This window comes from Rhinolophus ferrumequinum, chromosome 11, assembly GCF_004115265.2.
Source record: "Rhinolophus ferrumequinum isolate MPI-CBG mRhiFer1 chromosome 11, mRhiFer1_v1.p, whole genome shotgun sequence".
Classification (NCBI taxonomy): Eukaryota; Metazoa; Chordata; class Mammalia; order Chiroptera; family Rhinolophidae; genus Rhinolophus; species Rhinolophus ferrumequinum.
The window spans coordinates 57,004,564-57,019,776 of record NC_046294.1 but is presented as its reverse complement, the minus strand read 5'-3'; the positions used below and the strand labels follow the sequence as shown (position 1 = coordinate 57,019,776).

The window sequence follows — 15,213 nt, the reverse complement described above, 5'->3', positions numbered from 1 at the left end:
GTGAGGGACGAGGGTATAAGAATAATGTGCTTGAATCAGCTTAATTGTTTACATCAGGGATTGAAGAGGATCACAAAGGCTCTCCCCTTTCTGAAATTCTCTCTTTCTGATATTACTCTTTCTATAAGTCTAAGAAATAGATAAATATTTCTGGCGAACGTAGAATTATGTATTTAGGGAACCCCTAGAACCCCAGACCAGGGACCCTAGCAGCTGAAGTAGCAAACGTAACGCTCATCTTTTAAAAACAAAAAGAAAAAATGTTGACTCTGGACGTGGTATACCATTTGCCTTCATTCACATCAGCATCTGAAAAAAACAACAACAAAAAAAACCTTCAACTGCTTGACTCAACAAGAAGTTCTAGACTTTCTATCCATGGTTGTGAAAAGGATATCATAACAAATAGAATTTATTTTTTGTCTATGATCCCATGACAGTTGTATACATAAGGAGATGGCAATAGATGGAATTTTTCTAGCCTGCCCGAAGCCTTTTGTTTCAGCCCTACATGATCTGATCATTATAAGTTGGTCTACAATGCCTCAAGAAGAGAAAATTCAAACGGAAGCAGAAAAGTAGAAATAATAAATATATGAGTCCGTGTCACACTTGGTATTTTAAAATGTCATATCAATGATGTAAACTGTTTTTGAATACCTCTGAAAATGATATTTGAGAAAAGATTACCGATAAAGCCTTAAACCTCAGGGATAGAAATAAGAATCAAAGGGACCTTGGAAAGTTTGAAACACTGGAAGAAAGCATGTGTGCTAAAAACCTGAAGGGAAATCCACAGATACACAGGCTATGTGGTATTCTTGAGGATAACCGTGGTATCAAGTGTTCTACAAATGTAGAGACGCAGGTAGAATTAGGCCTAGCATGAACAAGAGCTGGTTATTACTGCCCAGTGGGACACAACCTATGGTCAGGCACATCTTCTACAGCACAGAGAGGTCTGGGCTGGGCAAGAGAAGCCCTGGCTGGTCCTGACCCTGGGCTAATTCTGATATGACTTTGGGCAAGTCCCTTCCCTTATGGGGGTCATCTCTGATGTGTGAGTGCTGAGTGATTAAGTTTTTAAGGCTCTTCCAGTGCTGAATTTCTGTCTTCCTAGGAGGGAAGGCAGGGGGACATGAAGTAATCCACATACTGTATTATGTATTGGTTAATTTCCATTAGATTTTATTTCATCTCTTATAACCACAGCTCTCTGAAGAAATACTCACAACAATAATAGATACTATTTGCTGAATGCCTATTTGTACCAGGCTCTGTGTTAAGGGCTTTCCAATTTTGTCTCATTTATTTCATGTAACAGCCTTGATGGGTAGGTATTATACCCATTTTACAGGTAAGGAAACCTGTAAAGGTTCAGAGAAGTTAAGTAACTTTCCCAAGTTACTTAGGTAAAACTGGTAGACTCAGGATTCAAACCCAGTTCTCTCTAAGTTCAAATCTGTTGTTTCTTCTCCCTTTTCCATGTTCTCTTAGTGCACTAACTGAGAAAATTTTAGAGGATAATTAGAATATTGAAAGTTGTAGAAATTTGATGCTAGAAAGGTCCAAGAAAGAGTGGGTTGTTTACCTGGGTCTTGCATCAAACACCAAAATATATTCCAGTACATCAAAGATTAAGTAGCTAAAAATTAAACTATGGTTGTACTAGAAGAAAACATTGGGTAATTTGTTAAATATGTTGGAGTAAGGAAGATACAATACAAAACTCAAAAGCTAAAGAGGAAAAAAAAGTGATAAATATGCCTATATAAAACATTTAAACTTCTGATTGACAAGAAATATCATACAGGGAAAAGTTAAAATAGTTAAAATATAATAACACAAAATACAAATACCAAACTAGTTAAGTGTATTTGCAACAGTTATCTGAGATGGAACACTAATATTTTTAATATGCAGATACAGTTTTAAAACAAGAAACTATCCAAATAAAAAATAAGCAAAATAAGTAAACAGGCATTTTAGGCAAAAAGAAATTTAAATAACCAACAAATATATAAAAAGAAACTTAACCTCATAACTGGAAAAATGCAAAATTTAAAAATACAATTTCTACCTATCAGAATAGCAAAGGTCAAATGTTGGGGTATATACAGTTTTTATGATTGTAAGGAAGTAGCCAAGGAGTATAAAGTAATGCTACATTTGGGGAGGGAACTTGGCAATAGCTATCAAGATTTAACACTCATACCCTTTATCCAACAAGTTACTGTTAGATGATATTTATTACAGTATTATTTACAATAGCAAAATACTGAAGCAACCTAAGGATCCAGCAACCATGCCCTGGTAAAATAAATGGTTTTATGTTGAATAATAGAACATTGCACAGTTGTTTAAAAAAATGAGATAATATATAGGAATATGTAAATGAAGAAAGCGCTCTAAGATATATTAGTAAGTGGGGGAAAAAATCAAGGTATAAAACAATGTAGAAAATATGATCTTATTTGTATAAAAGTTTTAAATTATTTATAATTTCATAAACCTGCTATATTCATAACAAAAATAATTGGTAGTACATACAAGCACCATCAACATGGTTACTTTGGAGAGAATAATATGAGGTAGGAGGAATCGTTCACTTTAATGCCTTTTTATATTGCTTTAACTTTCATGTATGCATTATGTACACAAATTAATTTAATTGTTATATCAATACATTATCTGGGCAATGAGATTATAGCCTGTTTTTGTTTCCTTGTTTATTAGTTCCTATTTATGTAGTGAATAGTCATTTTTAAAATGTGCAATAGCACATCGAAAGAAATAAATAATGTATATTTGACCTAGGAAGTATATTTCCAGGGAATTTATCCTTTAGAAGCACATGCATAAGTGTTTGCGGTAGCAAAAAGCGGACACAACCCTAACTACATCAATAGGGATCGTATTGAAAACACTCTGGTATATCTGTATGATGGAGTAGGCTACCATTAAAAAGATAGAATGATGTAAGCTGACCTGGAAGATGTGTAAGATACACGGTTAAATAAAAAGCAAAACAAAAATAAGTTATAGAATTTTATATATGATACGATCCTCTTCATTTAAATTAAAAGGCGATAGTACATTAAAACAGAGAAAGAAACAGAAATAAAGCTGTGTGCTTACATGTGCTATAGTAGATATCTATAAAGTATACGCAAGAAACTGCTCCCAGTGATTACCACAGAAGTGCAGATGGTGGAGGGACTTTTTACTTTTCCTCATATACTTTTCTGAACCATTAGACTGCATTTTCCTTAATCACATATTATTTTTTTTTAATAAAAAGCTAACTCAAATTGTTTGACACGAGAAGAGATTATTTGGTCCCTGGCATTTGTGCGGCAGGCAAGAGCCTAGATCAAATTACTTTTCCTGTCTCTTCCGGCTCTCTGAGTCATACTTCTCTGACTCATCAATGCCTGGACAGTCTCTGAAATGACTGCCATCTACCAAGGAGCAGATCTGAGATTTTATAGTTCAGAGGGGCTATGAGACTCAAGGAGCTTTTTGAGTCTAACTCAAAGAGGCAGGAGAGAACTGAGGCTTAGGCGTCACTAGGGTAGTGAGTGGCACAGCCAGAACAAGCCTAGCTTAGTGGACTTCCCAATTTACTGTGTGTAATCGGTGCTTTCAGTAAGGAGCTCACCGGAATAGAAAGCCAGGGAAGAGGCCAGGAAATTTATAGAAGTGAATAAGGACACTTTCACAAGGTTATTTATTATGAGAGGACCAGGATGTAGGAATTGATGTTCCAGGACTGATAGGGAAACAGCGGTAACCACCACCCCCATCCCCACCCCCAATATCATTGTCAAAGAGGATTGAGGAAAGGCCAAATAAGATTCTAAATTTTATGTGTAGATAAACCGATCAGTTATTTTATTCTTTTTCATGGGCTGTAGCCACCTTCCCTGTAAATAAAAGAAGAAGAGTTTTAATGTCATCTGCAAAAACCTAGCTCCACATAGGTTAGAAAACTGGACTTACTGTGTATTCAGTCGAAGCAGGAGAGCTTCCTAGGGCTTATCTTGTTCACCTTTGTTCCCTACCCATCCTCCCTTTCCCCGGGGAAGAAAGAGAGCTGTGTCATTGAAAAGCAATCAGTAATTATATTGTGTTGACTTATACTGAATTGATTGGAGAAAGATTTTAGCTTTTGCTTCTCATTAAGTTTGACTTCAGAAAAATTTTTCCCTCTTGGCAGAGTTTTGTGCTTGTTTTTTAGATGTTCTGTTTCTCTTTTGGCATGGGCCCCAAAATGGGAGTTAGAAACAGCAACATAAACTCCAGACATTCTTTATTTTATTTTGTCAGAATTCATGCCGGAATTGTGCATGAGAAATGGGGCAGTCAAGTTTATTTTGGAACAAGGCTCAGGGCTATCTAACCAAGCTCTGGATGACAGGACCAGGCATATGACCAAAGACAGGGATTTGGCAGACAGCCAGCCCTATTCCATTCAGTCTCCCAGAACCTCATCTGAATATATTAATCTGTCAGCACATACTTGTCTATACGCATTGCATGTGTCTCTCTTTATTGTCCTGTTTTTCCTCTAATTTTGAAGGCTTCGATCTACCCCAGAAATTTAGGAAGCTCACAGAGGCATATTAAATGCACACACTACAATCCCTGGGGATGTGGGTAGTAGACAAAAAAGTTTTAACCCAGTCAAACCACAGCACAAACACCACAAGACGAAATTTCATGCGTCTGCTAACTCGAAGTTCTCAAGAGCATGGAACCTATCAGTTAACACTCAAAGGCCTGGGTAGGACAGGAAGGGTTTTGAGGCAGGTGACGTAATCTTAGCCTCTCCGTTTGGGGAACCTTTTTTGATCCTGTCTATCTGAATAATATGCCTTGTGAAACACCAAAATTCTCTGGCTTCCTGTCTTTCAGGTTAATGGCATTGACCTCCGTGGAGCATCCCATGAACAGGCTGCTGCTGCACTAAAGGGAGCTGGACAGACGGTGACAATTATAGCACAATACCAACCGGAAGGTCAGTGAGAACCTGAACTTCTATTGTGTTCATAAATGCATGTGTGAATGTGTACCCGCATTTCTGGTCACCTGTATTAATCAGTCACCACCAACAAGGGTGTTGAAAACTGCCTGTTTTGCAAAATCAATGTTTCATGTCCCATGAACATGAGGCTTTGTTCCCCTTAATGTTCCAACAGCAGTTAGAAAAAACGCTGATTGAAATATGAGTTCAAATAAATAACAGCTAGAATCAACTTTATTTCATTTTTATTGTTATCTGGTAGTACACACTTTTGCTCAGCATTGGATACTACAAAAATAATTAAGGTTTAGGAAGCAATGGGGAGAGATTTCATCCACAGAAATAGATCAGTAGACCACATTGTCTCCTTGTGGCATTAACTTTTATTACCACTAACATGGTTTTTGGATATCCTTGATATGGATTTTTATGTTTCACCCTTTTTGCTACACTATCGCTTATTTGAAATATATCACTATAAAGCCTGAGACTTGGTGAGAGGTCATAAATTGGATTAGTCATACACTAATCTTTGGTTTGTTTCAACATCTGTTTCTGTGGTCAGAATGAGGTTCAATGAGACCACTGGGATGTTATCTATCGTGTAGTTGATTTCTTAGCAAATTTGTATATGGATTACTCTTTTGATAATGAAATATAGTTAAGCACACTGTGGGCTAGACTTTCTACAAAAAAAACAACAACAGAGGAGTATGGCTTTTGTCTTCAAGAAATGTAGTTAATTGCCTTTGGAATACATGGCTAGCGGACAGAAGTATGAAACAGCCAAATATGAAAATATAAGGTACCATCAAGGAAGAGCTTTTGTGTAAGTGGGTATATAGAGCTTCTTTGGCTTTTCAAATAATTTTTAATGTCAATTGGCTTACTGTTGTTTGGAAGACTGACGTTTGTGTCTTTCCTGTCACATCTTAGATTTTACCATTAATGGTGGCCAATCACATATTTTACGTGAGAGTAGAGAAAACATTCTGCTACATGTGTTTTGGTACATTACTTTCACTTTGCCTGACTAGAATTTGCAATGGTTTTAGCAACAGAAAAAATGATTAAGTGCCTTCTCCTATTGTCCTAGTCCAGATGTGGCTAGAGAGCTGGCAAGTAGGGGGTATGTGACTGTCAAAGAGGAATGGTGACAACACCAAGGGAACATGTTCTTCTCAGACAGTTATCGGAAGTTCTCCTACTACTTAAAAATTAGAAGATATGTCTTCTAATAGGAATACATGGCTCCAAAGAGTCCAATGTAAAATAGAAAATGAAAAGGTATAGGTCAGCACAATTTGATGAACAAATTCTACTTCGCATAAACTTTTTCATGGGATTCTTCCATTTCCTCGACAGCTGTTTTCTTTCAATCTCAAACTCTATGCCCTTCACCATAACCTGGCATATGACATAAATATCCCTGCCTGTTTTCCCATTTCTGAAAAATTTCATCTCAAACAATTCTGTAGACTAGTAAGATGGTCAAAACTATAGTTATACCAATTAGCAGCTGTTGGCAGTAAAGAAAGCCGTTAAGTGACCATCAACAGAATGCTTTCCAGCCTTAAATGCTGCAATAAAGGACAAGCATGTCCTAGTTCTATCAGCATAAATCTTCATCTTAAGTTCCCTTACCACTTAGTTTCCTTTAAGCAATATACTTAATTTGGATATTGTGCTGTACTTCATTAATTTGGATATTGTGCTGTACTGTTCACAGCATGTCTTATAAATCATATAAATCAATTTTAAGGCGCTTCTAAAGAAACTTGTAAGTAATAACAACAAGCTTTTTTCAGAATGCCAAAGTACAGATCAGATTCACAGAATGACTCCCCTATTAGTCTAACTGTATTCTAATTTGTTACAGATTTAAATCAGTGGATGTGGTCATGCAACATCAATTTCCCCATTTGCAAAATTAATATGCAACTAAGCCTTAATTTAACTATTGTTTGAAATGGAAAACTAATTGGATTGTTGTTTAGATCATTTAGGGACATTTAAAGTATGACATCTTTAGGAAATAATGAACAATTTGTCTTTAAAATAAGATCATGTAAGTGGTGATGAATTCCTTCAGCCTTTAAAATAATAAGTGAAAAGAAGAGTATGTCATGAAATTCCATTGGGAAATTCTCACCAAGTCCCTTTTATTTGCAACAGTATTGTGAGGTGTCCATGCTAAGACATATTTTATTGACATCTCTTTTGGTTGTCAAGAACCATACTTTCAGTAAAATAAGTTGTTTTATTTACATTCAAATGCTTTTACCAAAAATATTCTAGATGCCTTGTTCAGTGTTTCTAGATATTCATTCAGAAAATTTGGTTCTTACCCCATCCCAAGTCTTTGTCTTTAAAGAATTTTTTAACTTATTGAGGAGAAAAGATTTAGATGCATTTAATAGAGATCAGTTCCTGATGGTATAGGACTAAAATTGTCTGATAATGGCACCATCTCTAAGAATTATGAAATGTCAGAGAAGGGATAAACCTGCAGGAGCCAAAACAATGCAAAAAGAACTTCATGGAATTGATAGAATGGAGCCAGACCTTGAAAAATGGGTGAGATTTCTATTCCGGAGAAGACGGAGAAAGAATATCTTGCTAAAGTATGTAAGATTGTAAGCTCCATTCATGCAGACACAAAACCTATATTTTGTTCACTGATAAATCTATCTTCAGTGTTGTGCTATAATTGGTATGTCTTAAAGAATTTGATGAACTAATGAATAAAAGTTTACCATTTTTTAGTATTTAAATTTCCACTTGAAGGTAATGGAAGATTGAAGAGATTCATTTTTACTACTTGCAGTTTTTCATTTTTGCTTCAAAGCAGAGAATAAGTGCTAAACAAGTGGGTCTTGCAAAATATAAAACCGTTTCCAACTGTTTTTCATAGTACTTAGCACATTTTGTGAAATAATTATAAATAATTTATAAATATCATAATGTAGCAATAAATGTCTTCCTTGGTAAATTTCACTGCTTAAAGTAAGGCCAACGTTGTTATACTCACTTCTGCTTAATTCAGACCTGGGCACCAATTGTCTGATTACTCTGTCCATCGTGAGTCTTATTCAATGTCTAGTTCTAGATAATGGGATTAAAGACAAATTTGAAGAGTCACATACAAACAATGTTTCTTTATGGTGATGTGATTATGATTCATTTTTACCATTTTTTAAATCCAGTTTGTACCACATGCTTACTTTGAAATTAACATGCATTACATTAATAATAGGAAGAAAATAATGAAGTTATTTTCTCTCTCTTTTTTTTATTAGTTTCAGGTGTACAAAGCAATGTAATAGACATTTACACCCCTCATAAAGTGATAACCCACCCCCCAAGCTACTACCCCTCTGACATCTTATATGGCTGTTGCAATACCATGGACTACCTTCCCTATGTTGTACTACACGTCCCGTGACTATATATACATATATGTTTAGTTATACTTGACATTCAGTATTATTCTACTTCAGCTTCAGGAGTATACTGCATTGGTCAGGCATCTGCACAGTCTAAGACGTGATCCCCTGATAAGTCCAGTGCCCATCTGGCACCTTACATGATCTTTACAGCATTGGTGTAACTAATTGTTGATTAATACCTTCACATTTTTCACCCTGCCCCCAACCCCATTCTCATCTATCACCCTGATAGATCTAGTACCTATCTGTCACTATACCTGGTTATTACAATATTATTGACTATATCCCTTATGCTATACCCTTCATCCCCATGACTACTGTGTAATAACCAATTGGTATTTCTTAATTCCTTCCCCATTTACCCATCCTTAACCCCGCCTCCCATCTTAAAGAAGTCCCTCTAAGAGTCCTTGTAACACTGGATTGGTGGTGATGAACTCCTTCAGCTTTTTCTTGTCTGAAAAGTTCCTTATCTGTCCTTCAATTCTAAATGATAGCTTTGCTGGGTAGAGTAATCTTGGTTGTAGGTCCTTGCTTTTCATCACTTGGAATATTTCCTGCCACTCCCTTCTTGCCTGCAAAGTTTCTGTTGAGAAATCAGCTGCCAATCTAATGGGGTTCCCTTGTGGGTAACTCACTGCTTTTCTCTTGCTGCTTTAAGATTCTCTCTTTGTCTTTAACCTTTGGCATTTTAATTATGATTTGTCTTGGTGTTGGCCTCTCTGGGTTTATCTTGTTTGGGACTCTCTGTGTTTCCTGGGCTTGTATGTCCATTTCCTTCACCAAGTTAGGGAAGTTTTCTGTCATTATTTCTTCAAATCATTATTTCTTCAAATAGGTTTTCAATTCCTTGCTCTCTTCTCCTTCTGGTACCCCTATAATACGAATGTAGGTATGCTTGATATTATCCCGGAGGCCCCTTACACTGTCCTCAATCTTTTTTCTTTTTGCTGTTCTGGTTGGGTGTTTTCTGCTACCTTATCTTCTACATCGCTGGTTGGATCCTCTGCTTCATGTAATCTGTTGATTCCATAATATATTCTTCATTTCCATTATTGTATCCTTTATTTCTGACTTGCTCTTTTTCATGGTTTCTATCTCCACTTTTATGCTTCCTATCTCTCTGTTGAAGTTCTCCCTGAGATCTGGAGCATTCTCTCTTTTTTAAAAAAGGATCATATATCTGCTGCTTCAGGAATAATTCTACTTAAGCCATATGGAAATGTAATTCTTGTAGAAAACTTCAATTACCTATATTCAATCAGTGAAGTTACTCCAACATTACTTCAAAACAGGAAACGTAATGACTGCCCCCCACCTAAATACATATATATATACCTTTCCTTACCCTTCCCAGCCATCTTCCCCCATTCCTTTTAGAATCGTTTTTCTAACATATATGACCCCATTGTGCCTGTGCACAAGCTCCTTGCCCTTCACAATATGGTCCCAGCCAATTTTCATACCCCCGCCCCAGTCACCTCACCATCACCCACCAGCACCATCCTTTTTCTCTTTCTCACTGCTGCACAGGACTTCTCCCAGCTCCCATACTTGATCCTGAATTATCATGTTTCTGAGCCTTTGCTCGTGTGGGTTTCTCTCCTTGGAATTCTCTTTTTTCCCTCTCTACCGGTAGGATTCCTACTTATCATAAAGGCTCTCAGATGGCAATTCCATTCTGAAGCCATCTTTAATCTGTTAAGTCAATTTGATTGAGTCTTTGAGCTTCCTAGATCTGTATTCAGATACCTGGTGTGTCCCTTATCGTGGTTTGTACATTTCTCCACTCAAGTAAGCTTCTAGAAGGCTAGGACCCTTCTATCATTCATTTTATCGCCTCTGCTAATTTGCTCGACATGATTTGACTATGCTTAATTAACGCGTTATCAAATGGGTCTCCCGTTGCTTTAGAAGTGCAATATAATATCTTCAGTTTGTTGACAAATATTAATAGCAGGTGCTTAAGAAATAGTCGATGAATGAATATTGAAGGAATGGCCTAGAGTTTGATATTAGATACAGAAATGGTAAATCCCTAGATTGGACATTTGGTGTTGATGCAGCTTTTAGTTGGTGTCATTTTTGTTTTTGTTACAAAAACTTTAACAACCCTTTCTCCTGAATTGCAGAAAATCTACAGCTGTTGCTGTGTAACATAGCACAAAGAATAGATGATTAAAGCTCTAACATTTTTTTAAAGTTTTGAAACTCAACTTTAACACCACTAATGAATAAACAAAGGTGTTGATTACAACTTAATTACAAACTAATGCGAGTCATATATTTATCCAAAAGGATCTAATAACCACATTCCTCTAGGTCAGATTGGGGCAAATCATTACCGCATGTGTTGCCTTCTCACTAGTGTAATAATACCTATATTTAGTGCAAAATCACTGACTGGGGTTGAAATAATAAACTACCAGATATTGATCAGGAGAACCAAGTGAATGATATAAATTGTTGGATAAAGCACAAAATAGAGACAATTAATTGCCAAGCCATTCCGAGAAAAGCCACCAATATCCTCTTGCCTTTACTCTGACTACTCAGCATTGTTGGGAACACTGCAAGGGCTTAGAAGGGCCTGCAAGTAGGAAAGAGGAAGTCGACCATGGTCCCCATTCGCCAGCAGAGACATGAGTAGACAGTGGAGGGGATTGTTTTTCTCCAGCTTTTATTCTTTAACAGAATACCTGAGTTCCTAAAAGAAAAGCCCAAAGGACAGAGTTGATTATTGCCCAAAGACTCATGAGCGTGGTCTGGTTTATGGAATTACAGCAGACTGGCCACACAGTTAATTAATATATTCATTCATTAATAGATATTTGTTACTGAACACTTACTGTGCCTCAGTCAATGTTCTAGGGAAATGATAAAGTGGTGAATCAATATAAATAAATATAACGTATCAGATAGTGATAAATTATATATGTAAATATGAAGAAGGGTACAGGTGATAGTGACAGAGAAATATATGGTGGGTAGGGAAGGCATTGCTAATAAGATGATATTTCAGCAGATACCTAAAAGGAGTGAGGAAGTAACCCATACAGGAAGCTGGGGGAAGAAATTAATTATTCTAGAGTCTTGGTCAGTCAAGAGTAGTCCATGAACTAGCAACATAAATATCAACTGAGAGCTTGTTAGAAATGCACAATCTCAAGCCCCAACCCAGGTCCACGAAGTCAGAATCTTCATTTTTATCAAGATCCACAGGGTTTTTTTGTATGTACATTAAAGTTTGAGAAGCACTGCTTTAGAATACTTACGGATCCAGCAAAAATTGTCATTTGTGACTATTAAATGGGACTCCCTCTACCTGGAGTACTGGGCAAAGTCATATGAGGCTGCATTGCCAAGTTTGATTTTTGGCATGTGTATAACTCAATGATTAGTCATGTCTCAGCGGTTTTACTAGGGACAGGCTAGGTTGCAGGGGATCTAAGAAATTCATGTGTCATCCACCTCTACTTTGCCTGTTCCGCACCTCTAAGCACAGGTTATCAAGCAAATTCATAAATCTTGCTCAAAGTCCTTAATTAATGAGACAGTGAACCTATCTGGGCTTCATTCTCTTTAATCCTGGCCTCCGCTGCAAATGAGTAAAGAAGCAGTGAGTTGGGATGAGCTCAGATTGAACTCAATCCCAATGGATGGCTTTATGAACAAAAAAAAAGTCAGGAAGTCATCACTATAAAATTCCTTTGAGTAATTTACTGATTTTCAAGCAGAAGTTCATTTAAGAAAATGATTTCCACTCCTTGGAAACCTGAAGCTAACAGGTATTCTGTTCAGCATTAAGTGAAACTCTGATCTTATGCAGAGGGATAAGAATTAAGCCACCGAGCTTACACCAGAGTTGGACACTATGGTGCATTTCTCTACAGGATCAAAGATAGGATGAGAGCTTGAAATGAATATGGAATCTACCCTGTGAAGACAATAGATACCTTTTATACCTGAAGGTTCTCAGAAATAAAACTATGTACAACATCCAAAAAGCTTAGCTACGATGCAAGCTCTATTTCTTTCTTTAAATCAATGTCTGCATAAGTTTATACATATGAATGAGCAGCTGTGGCATGTTGAAATATTTTCTCAGCGCACATAACTGCGTTTTCAATGTGCGGGCAAGATTCCTAAAGGCCAGCTGTGGGCCCTGGTCAGAAATTGCATCAGCATCATCAGGGAACATTTAAGATGAGCTTTGGAATGGAAAGTACTATGCAAGACTCTAGAGTGGGAAGAGAAGATAAGTATGCTACTGCCAACTCTAACTTTAGCTGTGTGGCCTGGGGTAGTTATTTATCTTTTTGAGTCTCAGTGTTCTCATCTATTAAAAAAAGGTTAGGCTGGATAAGATATTATCAGAATAACCTTCAGTTATTAAATTCTAGATTAAAAACATGACCCCTAACCTCAGGTAACATAGAAGCCTAAGTTCCATTAGTTGAAAGTGTTGTCGCTAGCATTACATCTTTGCAGTTTTTTAATTCTTTAAGAAGAAATGAATGCACAGTTTAGTTAAGTTAATTCGTATTGTGTGATTTAACTAGAATCACGACAAACAAAAATTAAGAGCTGGAAAATCTTTAAAGATCGTCTTGTCCAGCTTCTTCGTTTCACAGATGGGGACGATGAAGCTCAGTCAGCATCCAGATAGGAAAGCAGTTCAATATTTTAAAAGTTGTCATAGCTACCAAAGCTGAGCAGCTAGTAAATTGCTTAATTCTTTTAATTTACTATAGTAGCTCATGATGGCAGATGACTTAAATAGCCCAAGGAATCTAATTCAATGAGATTATTATGAGCAAATGGACACAAATGAGTTATAAAAATGTACATAAATGGAGTCTGGGGCTTTCTCATGCACACAACTTCATTTTCATTTCTAACTTGTTACTGTTGTTAATTGCTATTGTTCATGTAGCACCGTTGAATGATGTATAAAAGAGAGCTTTAAAAGTATAAGCAATTATTGTTCATTTAAAAAAATAACCATCAATCTTAAAATATTAAAAATTCAATAAACAGTTCAAATATATTATGATTATTCCCTTCCCCATCTTAACCTCTTCCTGCAGCACCGTCATCCATCCATCCATCCATCCATCCATCCATCTGTCCACTCATCTATCCATCTACCTATTATCAATCAATTCATCTTTAGTAATAGTCTGTATTGCCACATATCAGATTTCTCCAAAAATGTTGCATTAAATATAGTTTAATTAATCTGGTTGGCATATTCTAATTTTTACTAAAGTGTTAGGAAAGAAACTTAAATAAAATCTTACATGACTCTAGAATTGTTATTGCTTAGCCCTGTGTTTCTTCACAACTCTCTTTCACACATACACATTCCATTAACAGATACTGCCTCCTCCTGGAGCTAAAAATCTCCTGGGATATTCCCTCCCTCAATGTATCCTTTTTTTCAGCCTTCTCCTAGTTGCTTTTATTTCCTCCCCAACCTCCATCTAGCACATAGCACCATACATGCATTCTGAGTGCTGAGTCTAGTTTGCCCTCCTTTCTGTTTGAATATCCCCCTATTTAAGCTAGTCCTCAAATTTAATAATGAGTAGTAAGGCATCTTCCTTCTTCTTTCCCCAACTCTGTCTCAATGCTTTCACATCCAAGCCACATGTCTTTTCTGAACATTGTTTCCCTTGTTTGTTAACTTAGACGGTTAGAGAAATTATTTTTATGGCTCTTTCCAGCTGACAATCTGTGAAATTTAGTTTCCTGTGTCTTCTAATTAAAAGTTGTCATCAAAAAACAATAATTACAAGCAGGTAATTTCTAAATATTCTCTTTTAATTCCACACATTTTAAAACATGAAAATTCTGCTTTCATCTATTTGTGGAAAGGGAAAAATCTATATCTGTAGAAATCGTTCTCTCTGTGTTCAATAGGATTTGAACCCTCCGATGATAGTTTTAAATTGTATTTACCAAGCTTGGAAATAGATTCATTGAGGCTGAAAGGAAGTAGTATGAAAAAACAAATCAATTTCAGGAAATGAAGGGTACAGAATGACACGAAATAGTGTCAGTATCTTGAATTCTTAGATTCACAAGTAATCGCAAGTTTGGAATGGAAAAGCCAACCCTAGGAAATATATGCATCTTTAATGTGCCTTATAGATCCTTAATCCAAATAGGGTTCCTGGTACAGCCAATGACTAAGTCTGTAAAAGGCAAAAGTATCCAAACTGCACTGTGGTTCAAGATAATCTTTTCTTATGGCCCCTCTCAATTTCCTCATAGTCATGTTCCCACTGCTAAGGGTAATTAGCTTTCTTAATAAAGAGTTGCTGACATATTACAAAAATTAAGTGATGGCAGAACAAACATTCATTCATTCAAGCTTCGTTCATCTAATGTTTATTAAATGCTTCCAACGAGTGACACGCTGCCCTGGACATTGGAGATAAAATGATGAGCAAAATAGACATGACCCTTTCCCCAATGTACCTGTCGTTAGCCAGGTAAAATCACAGTAGTGAATTATACAAGCTAAGGTACTCATCTAGAAAAAGAACTTGGATCTAGAAACTTAGAGTCTAGAAACTCAAGTATACTCTTAGAATCCACTAAACCAGACCAAATCAAAACAAACAAAAAACTCTAACCTAGAGGGTCAAGAAGGTATCCCAAGGAAATAACATTTTCTTTAATCTGAGGGGTGAGTAGGCATTAATTTGTCAAAGCAGAGCAGAGGAAGGA

The 15,213-nt window shown here is 36.4% G+C and overlaps 1 protein-coding gene across 25 annotated transcripts in view; it reads left to right on the top strand.

Moving 5' to 3' along the window:
• The window catches only part of DLG2 (discs large MAGUK scaffold protein 2), a 1,874,701-nt gene that overhangs the window by 1,574,422 nt on the left and 285,066 nt on the right, over positions 1–15,213 (top strand). For all 25 annotated transcript variants that reach the window (XM_033121658.1, XM_033121661.1, XM_033121660.1 and 22 more), the window contains one exon: positions 4,918–5,020. In XM_033121658.1, coding sequence (XP_032977549.1) covers positions 4,918–5,020 — 103 coding nt within the window. The remainder of the gene's footprint in view (positions 1–4,917; positions 5,021–15,213) is intronic.